Source organism: Eleutherodactylus coqui, chromosome 9 (genome assembly GCF_035609145.1).
Source record: "Eleutherodactylus coqui strain aEleCoq1 chromosome 9, aEleCoq1.hap1, whole genome shotgun sequence".
NCBI lineage: Eukaryota > Metazoa > Chordata > Amphibia > Anura > Eleutherodactylidae > Eleutherodactylus > Eleutherodactylus coqui.
Window position 1 is genome coordinate 91,968,717 of NC_089845.1, and position 14,620 is coordinate 91,983,336.

General features: G+C 44.2%; 1 protein-coding gene across 1 annotated transcript in view; it reads right to left on the reverse strand.

Annotated features, from left to right (window-relative positions):
• Positions 1-14,620, reverse strand: part of PRKDC (protein kinase, DNA-activated, catalytic subunit) — a 187,027-nt gene that overhangs the window by 149,170 nt on the left and 23,237 nt on the right. Inside the window, exons 6-13 of the mRNA XM_066578069.1 lie at positions 11,665-11,777; positions 10,673-10,772; positions 8,627-8,682; positions 8,526-8,556; positions 7,037-7,194; positions 3,768-3,914; positions 3,455-3,619; positions 1,666-1,834 (exon numbers count right to left, since the gene is read on the reverse strand). Coding sequence (XP_066434166.1) covers positions 1,666-1,834; positions 3,455-3,619; positions 3,768-3,914; positions 7,037-7,194; positions 8,526-8,556; positions 8,627-8,682; positions 10,673-10,772; positions 11,665-11,777 — 939 coding nt within the window. The remainder of the gene's footprint in view (positions 1-1,665; positions 1,835-3,454; positions 3,620-3,767; positions 3,915-7,036; positions 7,195-8,525; positions 8,557-8,626; positions 8,683-10,672; positions 10,773-11,664; positions 11,778-14,620) is intronic.

Genomic DNA, 14,620 nt, shown 5'->3' on the forward strand with positions numbered 1-14,620 from the left:
GCTGCTGCCACTAGGAGGCGTGAGTAGGAGCAAAAAGAGTTAACGCCTACTACAAAGGCTATACCCGCCTCCTGGCACTGGGCTAATCAGTTTGTGCCCCAGCAGTAGGAAAATCAGGAAAAAACACCAATTAGTCAAATAGATGTCAGAACATAGCAAAAAACTGAAAATGCCAAACAAAAAACAACAACTCAGAAAGGTCAGTGTGGCCTGTAGCAGTGTAGGGCCCAGGCCCACATCTACTGATGTAAACATGTGCACCCCAAAAAATGGGAACGGGTGTGGATTTAAGACCACATGGCAGCCTTGCAGAGCTGCAGCCTGGTGATGCACTGCCCAGGTAGCACCCATTGAACAGGTAGAGTGTGCTGTGATCCTAAAAAGTGTATATTGCCCCTTCACACGGTGCACCTCAAGGATTGCTGAACAGATTCACCAAGAGATAGTCGTCTTGCAGGCCGGCAGCTCCTCGTGCTTGAAGCTTGGGAGGACAAAGAGTATCTGGAATTCAGATCAGTGTCTGCCTCCTACTGACACTGAGCTAAAACTAATTAGCTTAGTGCCAGTAGGTGGATATAGCCTGCATAGGACAAGTTAACTTCTTGTTCAGTATCACACCTCCTAGTGGCAGCAGCTTACACCTGCGTGCCCCAATAAAACAACCGAAAAATTAGTATTTCAATCAAATAATGTTTAGGTAAGGAATTGTCCCACCTTAAGCAAACGACAAAATCAATGTTCTTTCCAGTACAAAAGCCTGACATGAATGGAAACCTGCTCAAACGAAGATCTTATTGGTCTTAGTTTGCGTAATGGAATTCTACGATTCCATCCAGGTTTCCATCTGGATGCAGTTTTTCGGTAGTTCATATGGGACTCCAGAATGGAACCTGGGGTCGGAGGTCAAAACAAGATACGAATGAGGTTTTCGTTAAATGAAAACTCCAAGATGGGGCGGAGGGGTCATCTGTATCATGAGTGTGCATGTAAGGGTTTTTGCAGCAAGAATGTGCATGCAGGTGGATTGACACTGGGCTGATAAGGGGCCGTCTGAGTAATTAAAAAAAAATAATGAGATAAGGGCAGGAAAAACCAAAAGTGGTATACCCACCTGTTTGATCCCCTGCTGGTCCAGTACGGCCACTCTGGTCCTTTAAGTCAGGCTTTCATTAAATGGTTGTAATGGTAACGTGCTGTATGCTAATATTGTAATTACTACTAACTGGAGCAAAGCGGGGGTTAAACATCCAGGACTGGACTTTTTCTCAGTTCCCAGCCACTGGTTGCAGGTAGTACCTGCCAATCAGAACTGCCCAATGGAGGGGATTGTGTCACCATGACCTTTGCACCCTCAATCACAGTGCCACAAATGTACAGTGCTGGGCACCTTTTGCTGCCTTTCCGAGCCGTATATTTATTGTGGAAGTTGCTAAGGGGTTAAACTTTTAAGGCAATAAAAAGCAGAACATTTATCAAGTAAAAATATTAAGAAATGCACAATGCCCCAGATTTCTAACCCACACCACAAAGTCGGAGAAGACATAATCTGTAAGGGGTCATGGTATATTTTCACTACAGATTTAAGCAGATTTGGGTCACAAGACAATAAATGTATCATGTAGAATAAATCCTATACAACTGAAAAAGACTAAGCTAAAAACTCACCCACAGTACTAATCAGGCTCCAAAGAACAGGCCCCTTCCCCGCCAAAGACAGAAACACCTTGATGATTGACCTGCTGCAAGTAAACTGCATTTTTGAGCTGTATTGTGGAAATGTTTCTATCTGAACCACCAGGAGGCGCTCAAGAACAGGAGTGTAGATCTCCGGGATCTGAAGGAAGAACACAGTGCAATTTTGAATTTAAAGACATTGTCTGCCATGGTAGAAAAGCAATAAATTCCATGGGGCAACAGTGTTTTATTACGTAAATAGAATCTAAACTTTGAAAGCAGTTCAAAGTCAGTCATGCGCTCGCCGGTATCCGGCGATCACGTTAAAGTCAATGAGAAGTAAATAAAAGCTAAAGTTTCAGCTGCCCTTACGAATCAGATCCGTAACGGGAGCTGAAGATACTCACCCCTGTCCTTTGCGACGTCCTCCGGCATTCTGGTCCTGCAGGACCGTACGCCGGCGTCTGGGCATATGAGCGAGGCGTCATTACGTCACGTGCAGAAGCCTAGGAGGCCCGGGAAATTTAAAAGCTGCCTGCTCCTGGCTAGTATGAGAAGCTGAGAGCAGGGAGCTGTCATCGGGAGCCGCTGTATGCAGTTCCCGGTCACATGATTGCTGCTATCCAATGGATAATAGCGATCATGTAAAAGTTTAAAAAAAAAAAAAGTTTGTTTCATCTCCCCTCATGGATCATATCCGTGAGGGGAGATGAAATTAGGTACCTAAGGCCCCCAGATATCTGCAGACTTTACTTCGGCTTCTGCGCATGTGCCCGTCACCAAAATGGCAGACGCATTCGCAAAAGCCGCAGATTGCCGGGTACAATTTAAAATTTCCAGGCAATATAGTTTTACAAATGTGCGCCCAGAATAAAGTAAACAGATGGAAATATATATCTTAGCAAAAGTTTGTACAGTATCTTTGCAAATACAGTTGAAAATGTGAAAAAGACAATTTTTTCAAAATTTTCCCAGTATTAGCACTTTTAATAAATATACACAAGTACAATATGTGGCGAAAAAACAATGTCAAAATCACTTGGATATGCAAAACCTTTACGGAGTTATGCTATGTTAAGTGACACGTCAGATTTCCAAAACTTGGCTCCGTCACTAAGGCGCAAACAGGCTTCGTCACTAAGGGGTTAAGGGGAATATATTTTACATCAATTCTAACCAGATACTAAGAAAGATAAACTTATTTCTAATCAATTTTTATTTTTTGCTATATTGCCTGTTCATGACTATGGGGTGGGGGGAGGGGGGGCATCTTGCCTGGACGTCTGTTAACAGCATTCAGAAATCAAGAAGTTGTGATTTGAAGATTGCTGATTGACTCCAATAGGACAGTGTTGCGGGCATGCTCTGTCACCGGTGGGGAAAGGCGGTGGGGAAAGGGAGGATTAGAGTGGTGACAAGCACCTATTGTGATTGGTGGATCCAGTGCTATCTATATGTAGGCGTTACCTTTCATTGTAATCCTGCCTGTAATAATAAAATGACTGATGAAAAGTTCTCTACAGAAGAGGTCAGACTATTATAAGGCTTAGCGGTCAGTGTGAAAACGGAAAAATATTATTTTAATATAATTAAATGTAATGCATTAAAAAGAAAAATTGGCAACAAGTCTTAGAATTTTTAACATAAAAACTCGATTTATACAAAAAAAAAAATCGACTTTCTAAGAACACATTCCTTTCAAATGTATATTGGCCAGCAAACAGCAGGACACAAAAACCTGTGCGATGAACAGATGATGAGCGAGAAGTGATCTACTCACCGAGTCCATATAAAGGATGACACTTGCAATAGCCTGCAGGAAGTTTGGCAGCTGATACACGTTGTCATCTTCGGTCTCCGCCTCTGTCAGGTACATTTGCTTGCATCGCTGAATAAGCTCAATATACATAAAATCCACGTCTTTGGCATTGACAGCTCTGCATGGCTATAAAGTAAACAAACACAAGAAGATTATCACATGCACGACACATTAAGTGGGTTCTGAAGAAGTGAAAACATATTACATAGCTGTGACAACATGTTTTACAACATTCTTAGAAATATTATTGTGGCAAAAAAAGGACAAACCGTACCGCTGCAAAGAACCCATAGCCTCGAATAGCAATAGAAAGTTCCTTGTTGGAAGACTGCATCCTTCTGATGATCTTATAAAACTCTTTCATGAAGAACTGCAGCTTGTCCTTGTGAGCGTCGGCGTCATTAGTCACCAGCAACGCTATCTAGGAAAGGTTAAGAAAATGCAGCAGATGAAAACGTATCAAGCTTTGTGTTTTACATATATGCAATTATTTAACCGCTGGGTGGCAGTCAGTAGATGAACCTGCATAATAAGACTGCAGGCCGGCTCACAAGTGGAATTTCATTGTGTATTACGTGCGCATAATAGGCAGTGAATGGAGTCAATGAGAGTACATGGATTCTTATTGACCCATTCACACTAGTGTTTTTTTATTAAGCGTAAAAAAGAATGCAACATGTTCTGTATTATGTGCGATAGAACCCCATTTATTACGTGCCCATAGGCAACCATACGGTAATATGCAATTACATTGCACATGTGCAGCATTTATATGCAACATCGCTAAGTGACAGAGCGGGAAACATGCCTGCTCACTGGTAGCTCACACAGCGGAAAAAGGCTGTATTACACACACAGCATTTTACAGCTGAAGTGAATAAGACTAAGCCTGCATTACCAATCCGGGCCACTACACAACGTACGTTGTCTGCTTCCTGCAGCAAATAAAAAAAAAAAAAGGAGGAGAAGCGCAACAATCCCCTTAAAGGGGTTGTCCCGCGAAAGCAAGTGGGGTTCAGCACTTCTGTATGGCCATATTAATGCACTTTGTAATGTACATCGTGCATTAATTATGAGCCATACAGAAGTTATTCACTTACCTGTTCCGTTGCTAGCGTCCCCGTCGCCATGGTGCCGTCTAATTTCAGTGTCTAATCGCCCGATTAGACGCGCTTGCGCAGTCCGGTCTTCTCCCTGGTGAATGGGGCCGCTCGTGCCGGAGAGCTGGTCCTCGTAGCTCCGCCCCGTCACGTGTGCCGATTCCAGCCAATCAGGAGGCTGGAATCGGCAATGGACCGCACAGAGCTCACGGTGCACCATGGGAGAAGACCCGCGGTGCATCGTGGGTGAAGATCCCGGCGGCCATCTTAGTAAGGTAAGGAAGAAGTCGCCGCAGCGCGGGGATTCGGGTAAGTACTAAACTTTTTTTTTTTAACACATGCATTGGGTTTGTCTCGCGCCGAACGGGGGGCCTATTGAAAAAAAAAAAAAAAACGTTTCGGCGCGGGACAACCCCTTCAAGTCTTTACTGGACACCCCCTTAAATCTATTGCAGAAGGAGGTTGGGACACAGTGGTTAAATCTTGGTAGACCAGGAGCAAACTAAAAAACACAAAACAAATGGTGAAAAAATATTTCTTAACCCCTTAAAGGGGTTGTCCTGCGATAGCAAGTGGGGTTAAGCACTTCTGTATGGCCATATTAATGCACTTTGTAATATACATTGTGCATTAAATATTGGCCATACAGAAGTTATACACTTACCCCTCCGGTGTTGGCGTCCCCGTCTCCATGGCGCCGACCAAAGCCGCCTTCTGCCTGGATTAGACGCGCTTGCGCAGTCTACCCTCTTCTGTCCGGCTCCGGCGTGCTTGCGCCGCAGAGGTCTTCTGCGCATGCGCAGAAGACCTGTGCGGCGAGAGCACGCCGGAGCGGCCCCTTCAGCGCAAGCGAGTCTAATCTAAGCAGAAGGCGGCTTTGGTCGGCGCCACGGAGACGGGGACACCAGCACCGGAGGGGTAAGTGTATAACTTCTGTATGGCCAATATTTAATGCACGATGTACAGTATATTACAAAGTGCATTAATATGGCCATACAGAAGTGCTTAACCCCACTTGCTGTCGCGGGACAACCCCTTTAATGATAAAGCTTTTTTGTTCTTTTCTATTTTCCTTCACCCCTCCACCCTTAAAAAAAAACAAAAAAAAACAAAAAAAAAAACCAACTCTTTTATTTATTCATCAACGTCGCTGTCTGAGGGCTTGTTTTTTGCGGGATGAGTTATATTTTTCAATGGTGCTATTTAATGTACCATATTATGTACTGAAAAACTTTTATAAAATTCTAAGTGGAGAGGAATGGAAAAATAATCAACATTCCACCAACTTTCGGTGTGTCTTGTTTCTACGGCGCACAAACTGCAACAAAAATGACCTGATAACATTATTTCACGAGTCCGAACAATTACTACGATACCAAACTTATATAGTTTTTTTTGTTGCAGTACTTGTATTTTTTTTAAAGACATTTAATTTTTTAAATTATTTTGTCTTTATCTTCTGCACACAATAACTTTTTTATTTTTCTGTCGACATAGTTGAGCGAGGGCTCATTTTATGGGGTACGTCCCGTAGTTTCCATTGCTATCATTTTTGAATACATACGGCTTTTTGATTACTTTTTATTACATTTTCGGAGACAGGGTGCCCAAAAAAGCTCATTTTTGGTTTTGTTTTTTTTTCAGACGACGTTCACCGTGCACTGTAAATAATGCATTTCTTTGATAGATCAAACTTTTACAGACACAGCGATACTAAATATGTATTTTTGATTTATTATTTAAATTCTTTTATTATAGATATGGCAAAAGGGGGTTTCTTTGAATTTTTTTTTTTTTTTAAATCATTAGTTAAACTTTGTTGTTCTTATTTTTACATTTTCTTTTAGACGTCCTAAAGGACCACAACTAGCAATGCTTTGATCGCTCCTGCAGTATGCTGTAATGCTATAAATCTGACAGGCATTGTATCAAGCCACCGCACAGGTATGGCTTGATTGATAGGCATACTGCCATGACAGCCTTGGGGCCTTTCAGAAGGCCCCGGCTGCCACGACACCCGCACAGCTCCCTGCGATCTCATTGCGGAGTGGGGGTCATAAAAGACTCCTCGAACATCGTTTGGGGGATTTAAATGCCGCTGTCAGCGACATTTAAAGGGTTAACAGCCCTGATCGGCCGTGCGGTGTGTTGGGGCTGTTGCCTGTGGGTGTCAGCTGCAAGAAACAGATGACATCCATGATGTATGGGGGGAGATCACAACGCGATCTCGATCTCCCTTCATACACGTCCTGCAGCTGCAGGACATAAAAACACTAAGGGGCAGTCACTTAGGGGTTGAGATAAACAGAGCTAGAGCACATTAACCTCCTACCACAGTAGTTCGTGAGTCAATACTATTATTAACTACAAAGGACGGTCAAACATTAGTTGCCATTCAGGATCTTGAAATGGGATATTAAAGAAAAAAAACAAACATACATACTTGCTTCAAAAAGGAGTCCATAGCAACAAATGCACTTTTCTTCATGTCATGATTTGCATGGCCGCACCACTTCGATATTATTTCAAAGACAATCTGATAGGTGTCCATGAGGTAGGTATTAAACTGGGATGCATGCTGAGCAAGAATATTTAGGCCAGCTGCAATTTGTAGAAGTCAGTATTTTAATACAAAATGTAGACAGATGACAAAATTATACAAAGATACAGGTGCAATAAGAAATAGCGGAGAAGGATTTATAAGACCGAGCAAAAGAATACATGTGGTTCAATTCAAAGTACTAAAGAATTATCAAAAGCCTCAAACTCATTGTCCAAACAAGATAGGCTAGGAACATTGAGTATTCCTAAACACACTTTAAGGGAATGTTCCCATGTGTCAGATTTGCTGTGGATTTCATCATTTTCACAGCTGATCACGCAATACATTTGTAGTTTCAGCCAACAATGGCCGAAAGGATCCAACTTCGTAGATCACTATTTTGGAAGGCACTAGTCTGACGGCAATTATCAAAAACAATGGCTTGCTTAGGATTTTCAAATGATGGTTGGCCAAAGCAGGTAATATCAGCATTTTTATCTTATGTGCATGGTCAGTGTTAAAAAGTAACTAACATAACCGCCATGCCGTGCTACCTACTTAGCTCGAGGCCGCTTTCTCATAGGCGACAGAAATCACACAATTTTCCCGCGATGCGACAGCGCGAGAAAACGCATGTTTGTTAAACCCATGCTTTCCAATGAGTTCCTTCACATTCGCGATGTTTTCACTGATGCTATGTTGCGAAACAAAAAAAAATCCGGCATGCTCCATTTTTCTGAAATGAGCTATTTTTCATTTCCCACGTTTCCCTATGAAGACTCCTTGTTCATCGCATAGCAATCCCACAAAATTGCGAATTTTGCGTGATGAGATGCAATTTTAACATTAGAAACTCTTATTGACTTTTGCCGCAAACACAAGAAAGCAGCGATATTGCTCAAAAACATTTCAGGAACAAATATGCGATTCTGCTGCGATTTTCTTGCTAAAAAAAAAAAAATTACTGTTGCCCGTGTGAAAGAGGCCTGAGAGCCAAGTCCATCCTCTGTACTACTTTTTTGCCCACAATTAGCGTGTCACATACTGATCTGATGTAAACTTCATCTTTGTTGTAGTGAGACAAATCAAGCAATGTGCATGCATGACAATTCGTTCTTAGCGAGTATTGTCCTTAGCGAGTACCTGCCTGCTCGTGAGAAGAGATTTGGGTGCTGGTGGGGAATGGGGGGAGATCTCTCTCTCTCTCTTACCCCCCGCTCACTCCCACAACACACCACTCACCCCCGCCGGCACCCAAATCTTTTCTCACGAGCGGGCAGGTACTCGAAAAAGGACAATACTCGCTCAAGTATTTGTCCTTAGCGAGTATGCTCGCTCATCTCTAATGACAATCAAAAAAAAAAAAGGAAATGAGGACGGACGGACTCACCTAAAGGCACAGCATATCTCTTTAGGTCAACCTACAAAAAAGAAAACATACAAATAAAACAAAGCAATTATCTATCATTATTCTAATTATTATTGCTGTACCTGAGGATTAATTGCCTTCATCGTATAATCGAAAATTTCTTTAGAAGTGCTAGCATCTGGGGGAAGTAAATATAACCTAAAATTATTACATTAATCATAAAATAATGATATTACACATACACAGTATACAATGGCAGAATACATTAAAGGGGAGGGAGGAAATAAGCCATTACCTTCTTTTATATACCATCACCATTTAATACAAAATATCTCCCCACCTATCGCTCTCCAGTGACTGCGGATGTCCGCTGTGTTGTTGTTTAAAGGCTGCAGTCCACCTGTGACATCTCAAAAATCTGCCACTGCAGCCAATGACAGCACTCAGCAATAATCACCGAGCGCTGTCATTGGCTGCACCAGCTTACTTGTAGACAGGTCAGCCTCTAAAGATGAAGTCAGCACGGAGACCGGGATCGGCAGCAGGGAACGGATGGCGAGAGGCGAGTATCAGCTGTTTTGTGAATTTTATACCATGGGGGACTCCTCAGGCTGCCCTTTCTTAAGTTGGAGTAGGAGGGCTATTATCAATGCTGCCTTTAAAGGCAATGTACCACTTATATATTTTTTTACTAATTAAAACTAGGTATCGAAACATTTTCCATTTTCTAATCTTTTTTTATTTTCTGAGCTGCATTTAATAGCACGTAACTGATGTTTTACAGCAGAATCCATGGCCTATTTACACAAGGAATATGAGCTGACCCATAGACTTCTATTCAACGCTGTTCTAGGTATGCTCTGTAACGTGTGCAGAGGTTTTTGTGCAGGTAGTGGGGAGTAGATAAGTCGTGATAACCATTTATTGTGAATGGTGGATCCTGTGTTATCAAATATAGATGTTCCCGTAGGCTTCTTTCATTCAGGCGACAGCGATATCACCGCGAGAAACTCATAGCTGTGTTTTGTGCTATATTGCTACGTTTTCTCATGGCGACATTGCGACTGTGTAGTGCTCTTTTGCTGGGATTTTCGAGAGGGAAGGGGGGTGGAAGAGGGAGTAACAGTGTTCAGTGCAGCAGTGTTCGCCCCCTCCCCACTTGGGGACCATCAGGGATGTTATCTAATCCCTGATGCCCAGCTAGAAGGGAGAAAGTAAAACTAATAAATCAGAAGACCTGCAGAGCACTATCTGCCTCCTTCGGACACTTAGCTAAAACGGATTTAGTTCAGTGCCTGCAGGAGAGGTATAGGTGGTAGGAGGGGCTAACTTTTACTTGGCTTAGTGTCGCTTCCTAGTGGCAGTAGCTATACCAAAGGTCTATGTGTCCACCATTGATACAGACAAGAAATAGGTGGCCATCCACTATTTAAGGGCTTCACCTCTGGGTTCTGACATGATAGCTGTATAGGGTGCAGTACGCAGGAGCTGCGTACAATACAGATCTGTATGCAAGGGGTGTGGAAAATGCTCACAAAATAAGTGTGTATGCAATGGAGAGGGAGCAGTGTTATCCCTGAGTGAGGAGTACTGGCTGAGAGGCTGTAGGTGCGGACATCTGGAGTGTAGGCTGCCAAGGACAGATCTTACCCAGTCCCTGGGCCTTAGGAGTATGACTGTTACTGGGCTTGTCTCAGACAAAGAGAAAGCAGGGATGAGGTGGCAAGACCTCAGAGCGTCCAATGGACCTGCAGAAAAACACTCAGCTAAAATTGGTTTAGCTCAGTGTCTGCACTATATCTTGATGTATATGGTTTTTTGGGGGAATAAAATATAGCTTACTATGAACCGAAGTTTCTAGTAGCTTATTCCCGATTTTACCTTTGGGTCGGTATTGAAGCGCAGCTGTAAAAAAGTTTTTTCTGGTTTCTTTTATATAGCTGTTATGAGGGAGTTAACACTTTTTTATAAACTTAGTATCCGTATTTAAGTGGCAGCAGCTATACCCAAGAGAAATATAATTTACTATATATATTATCTGTAGAGCACAAACCTCCAACTATCACCATCCTGTATGGAAATTGATTGACATACCTTCCAGAATCTCATGACAATATTCTACACTGCTTATTAAAATACTCTATACAATCACAAAATAGTAACTGTACCTTCTTCTACAGATTTGGTAAAGTTAATCAAGAGTGCTGATAATCCTCTCAAACATCCAGCTACCACTGCTAACTTTGGCTGTCTTGTGGATGAGGTCATCTAGAAGGATTCCGAAAAAATTGGAAAATAAAATACTTCATTTATTACAGAAAATATTCATAACACTAAAGCTACTATAATAAAGTTTTGTAGTATTAGTTGGTGGTATATATCAGGAGACTTTCCTGACGTGTACCACTGTATAGGCATATAGGGGCATCAGTCACCGTCTGTTGCATGTTTTGGTTATTTTTTTTAAACATATACCATGTAGTACATCTCGATGTCTCTGTATGAAATAATTGTTCTTTTACATAGAGCAAAAACAGAACAAAGTATATCAAAAGTACACCAGCCCATTAAGTGAATGGGCAGCTATGAATGCCTTTGTTGTATGCACCTGGAGCAGAGTTATATAACAGCTATACCCAAGGGCATCAAGTCATTGTGCTCATTGAAGTCGAAGAGAGCAGTTGGGAGGGGGGAGGAGGAGCTACAGAATCAGATACTCACACAGACATAGTGTTAGAGAACATGGCGACTTATTTGCTGCTATTTATTCACATCTTCATGTGGGGCTGTAAGTTCAGAGCTCAGTGAGCATTTCCTATAAAGCATGCACTCTCTCCCCCACTCCTTTGCAATGTTCTAGCCTGGTTTTGCAAGACCTCATATGCTAATCATTCTCCGTTCTGTGTACTATACAGTGCACAGACCCATATAGGCACCCTGCTGCATGCCTTATATATATGTTACATAAGGCACTGAGCTGTATGCATGATTTGTCAAAACAAGGCTGCAAGGTGGACACTGACGGACATCTATTGTAATGCTTTTGCAAAGTTTAAAAAACTATTTTTAGATGCCTTAGGGGGGTGGCTACAGAGATGTACAGACCTTTTAAATATGTATTCTTAAAAGTGTACAACTTCTAATGTTAACACGCCAGTACCTGTCCCTTTAGTTCTCCCAGATAGGCTCGAAAGAGTTTCTCAGAATTGTCCAGCATATCACTAGGTTGCACTTCGCCCAGGATTCCCAGAAGCTCATATATCTTTTCTAAAACTACAGAACATAGACATATGATTTTAGACACAACATGGCACTGACAAATAGATTAATTTTAAGTTTTATATATATATATATATATATATATATATATATATATATAAGCATAAAACAAGCAATTTTTGAAATAGCAGATTCATGAATGCACTGTATTAATATCCCAAACAGGACTGGATCCCATTTCCATGCCTCCTTCCAACTCAATGTGGGTCTGCTTTTGACAAAACACTCAAAGGCATGCATACGGGAATAACTGGGCGCGCCCTGTCTATGAGGCGAGTTGGGTACTCTGCCTCAGGTGGCGTCCCCTTCCCTACTGCAGGGGGAGGAGTTGGGGGTGGAACGGTGATTTAGCTGCTTGGGCTCCTCCATGGTGGAATTTTATGTTAATTGTATCTGCGTCCTTAGGATGCAGATACAGTTATCGGCAGCAACATCGAAAGTCACACCAAGCTCACTGCACCACCGCCCAGTGCCTTTCTATGTGACGCAATGATGTCATCATATTGGCGGTGTCATTCCATAGGACATCAGGAAGCAGAAGAGGCCCAGTGGTGGATGGAATACGCAGTGGGATTGTGGGAGAGACTATTATTTTACTATGGAGGATATTACAGCTATATGTTACTACAGGGAACAGTATGGCAATTTATTACTACAAGGCACAGTAAGGTTTATTATTTACTACAGGGGCACAGAATGAATCGTTGCTCAATACAGGGGGACGGTGCGAGTCATTGTTCATTACTCAGGGAGCGCTGTAAGTTGCACTGTTATACAGTATTTAGGGGAAACCATATGTGGTACTATTAAAAATTTATCTTAATTATAGAGATTATGGATATGAAAAAGCAAATGACAAAAGACAGCTGTGTGGCAACCTCTTTAGAGACAAATCGTGTCTAGGAGAAATTGTCATGTCAGTCTGGACTGGATGGAGAAGAAAATAACAATGCTAATTAGAGATGTTGTAATGTGAGAATCACAATAACATTGTTTCTCCTGCCACTGGCTGCCTCTGAACAGGAATATAGTCCTTGTATGGTCTGTAGAGTGATGATGCCACCCATCATAATAGTATTTTTGTTTGTGAACTGACATAAGAATGAAGCCAGTCGGGGGCGTGGCCTGCGACCAAGATGGCCGGTCGCACTTAAGTGTAGCTCCCCAGGGGATCTCTATTATCCTGCAATAATCCTGGCCTAAGGCACTCCACTTACCTCTTTGAGGCACCGACAGGACATATTTACCCTGCTGCAGCGGCGAAACAAGAAACAGCGGCGCCTCTGGGTTCCCGCTGGACGGTGGGTGACTCGAGACGGAGCGCGGGGTGACCGCCAGCCAACGCCCTGCCGACACTCTCGGCCGCGACCCGGCGGCGCCGCGCGACAGAACCTCCATACACACTTGACCCCGGCACATCAGAGAGACCGGCTCCCGGTGCCTGGAGCCGGCGGTGCAGCGGTTCGGGAACATCAGCGGTGCAGGCGACCACGCTACATCACATCGCCGGCCCGGCCCCCCCCCCCCCCCCCCCCCGCGGGAAGTGCGGACTCCCGGTCTCCGACAAGACATCTCAGCGGCGGAGGCGCCGGGGACCTACTGGCCTGCTGCTGAGACCCCTCCTGTAGTGCCCCCGCTGGCGGAGCTCCGGACGAGCCCGCTCCCGGCGGGCCCTGAGCGCACCACGGGCTGACCTTTTTCTCCTGCCGGACGGGACCCAGTGGATTGACAGCACGCCGACCGGAGCTGCAGCGTCGCTGCATTGTGCCGATCTGCCCGCCGACGCACGGGACCCGTGGCAAGGCTCATCCACCGCTGGGCCCCTGCTCTGAGAGACCGCGAACAGTGAGTAAAGTCAGGGGGGGGTCATTGCCCGGGAGATTGACATCCCCTAAACTGCACTCGAGGAGGGGATCGCCCAATACTGGGAGCACCCCCAGATAAGGCCCTTGGCAGAACACTCCATAAAGGGAATCAGCGACAGCACTGCAACCCCTCACAAACCCGTGCACCCGGGATAGCCCCTGACAAACGGCGCATGTGAAGGCAGCCGAAACAATAAACCCATCAAGCCATCTATCTGTTTGGGACCCGAGGGCCATTCCCCAGGAGCCACTACAGGACCCACATTAAATCTCTGGGGCCTAGCCCTAACGCCTTCTTCAACTACCATCTCCCGCCAGATCGACTGGTCAGTAGTCCAGACCCCTACACAACGATCAAGGGCCCACACCCCCTCGGCCGGTTGTACCCAGCTGGCGCCGCTGAGAGCTTCAAGACACCCAGCTCTACTAACAGCACGAGCAGGGCCCCTTTTCAGCCCTATATATTCTCTCTCAATAACACCACGGAGATATACTCCGACAGCTTCAACTATCCTTCCCGTTTAATATTTGTTCAACATGAGTACCCGAGCCAAGGGTAGCACTGCGGCCGAAAAACTTAAAGAATTCTCCAGGACAGAGACACCTGAACATACACCACGGCCTGCACGCACCACCCAGGCGAGAGAGAACGAGACAGACCTGGGGCAGCCCCCGGAACCCACTATGCGGCAACTTCTTGAAGCCATTAATATCTGCAAATCCTCCCTCACGGGCAAAATAGACGAAATCAAAGCAGACATCTCCCTGCTGAGACAGGACTTACAAAATATGCGAGGCAGAATGAGCGAGATGGAAGACCGCGTTTCCAGCATTGAAGACTCCCTGAAACCACTCCCAGCAGCAATACACAAAGCTACCAAACAGTCAGAATTTTGCCAGTCCAAGATGGATGACTTAGAAAATCGCCTACGTCGTAACAACCTACGGATAATCGGCTTGCCGGAGCGAGCA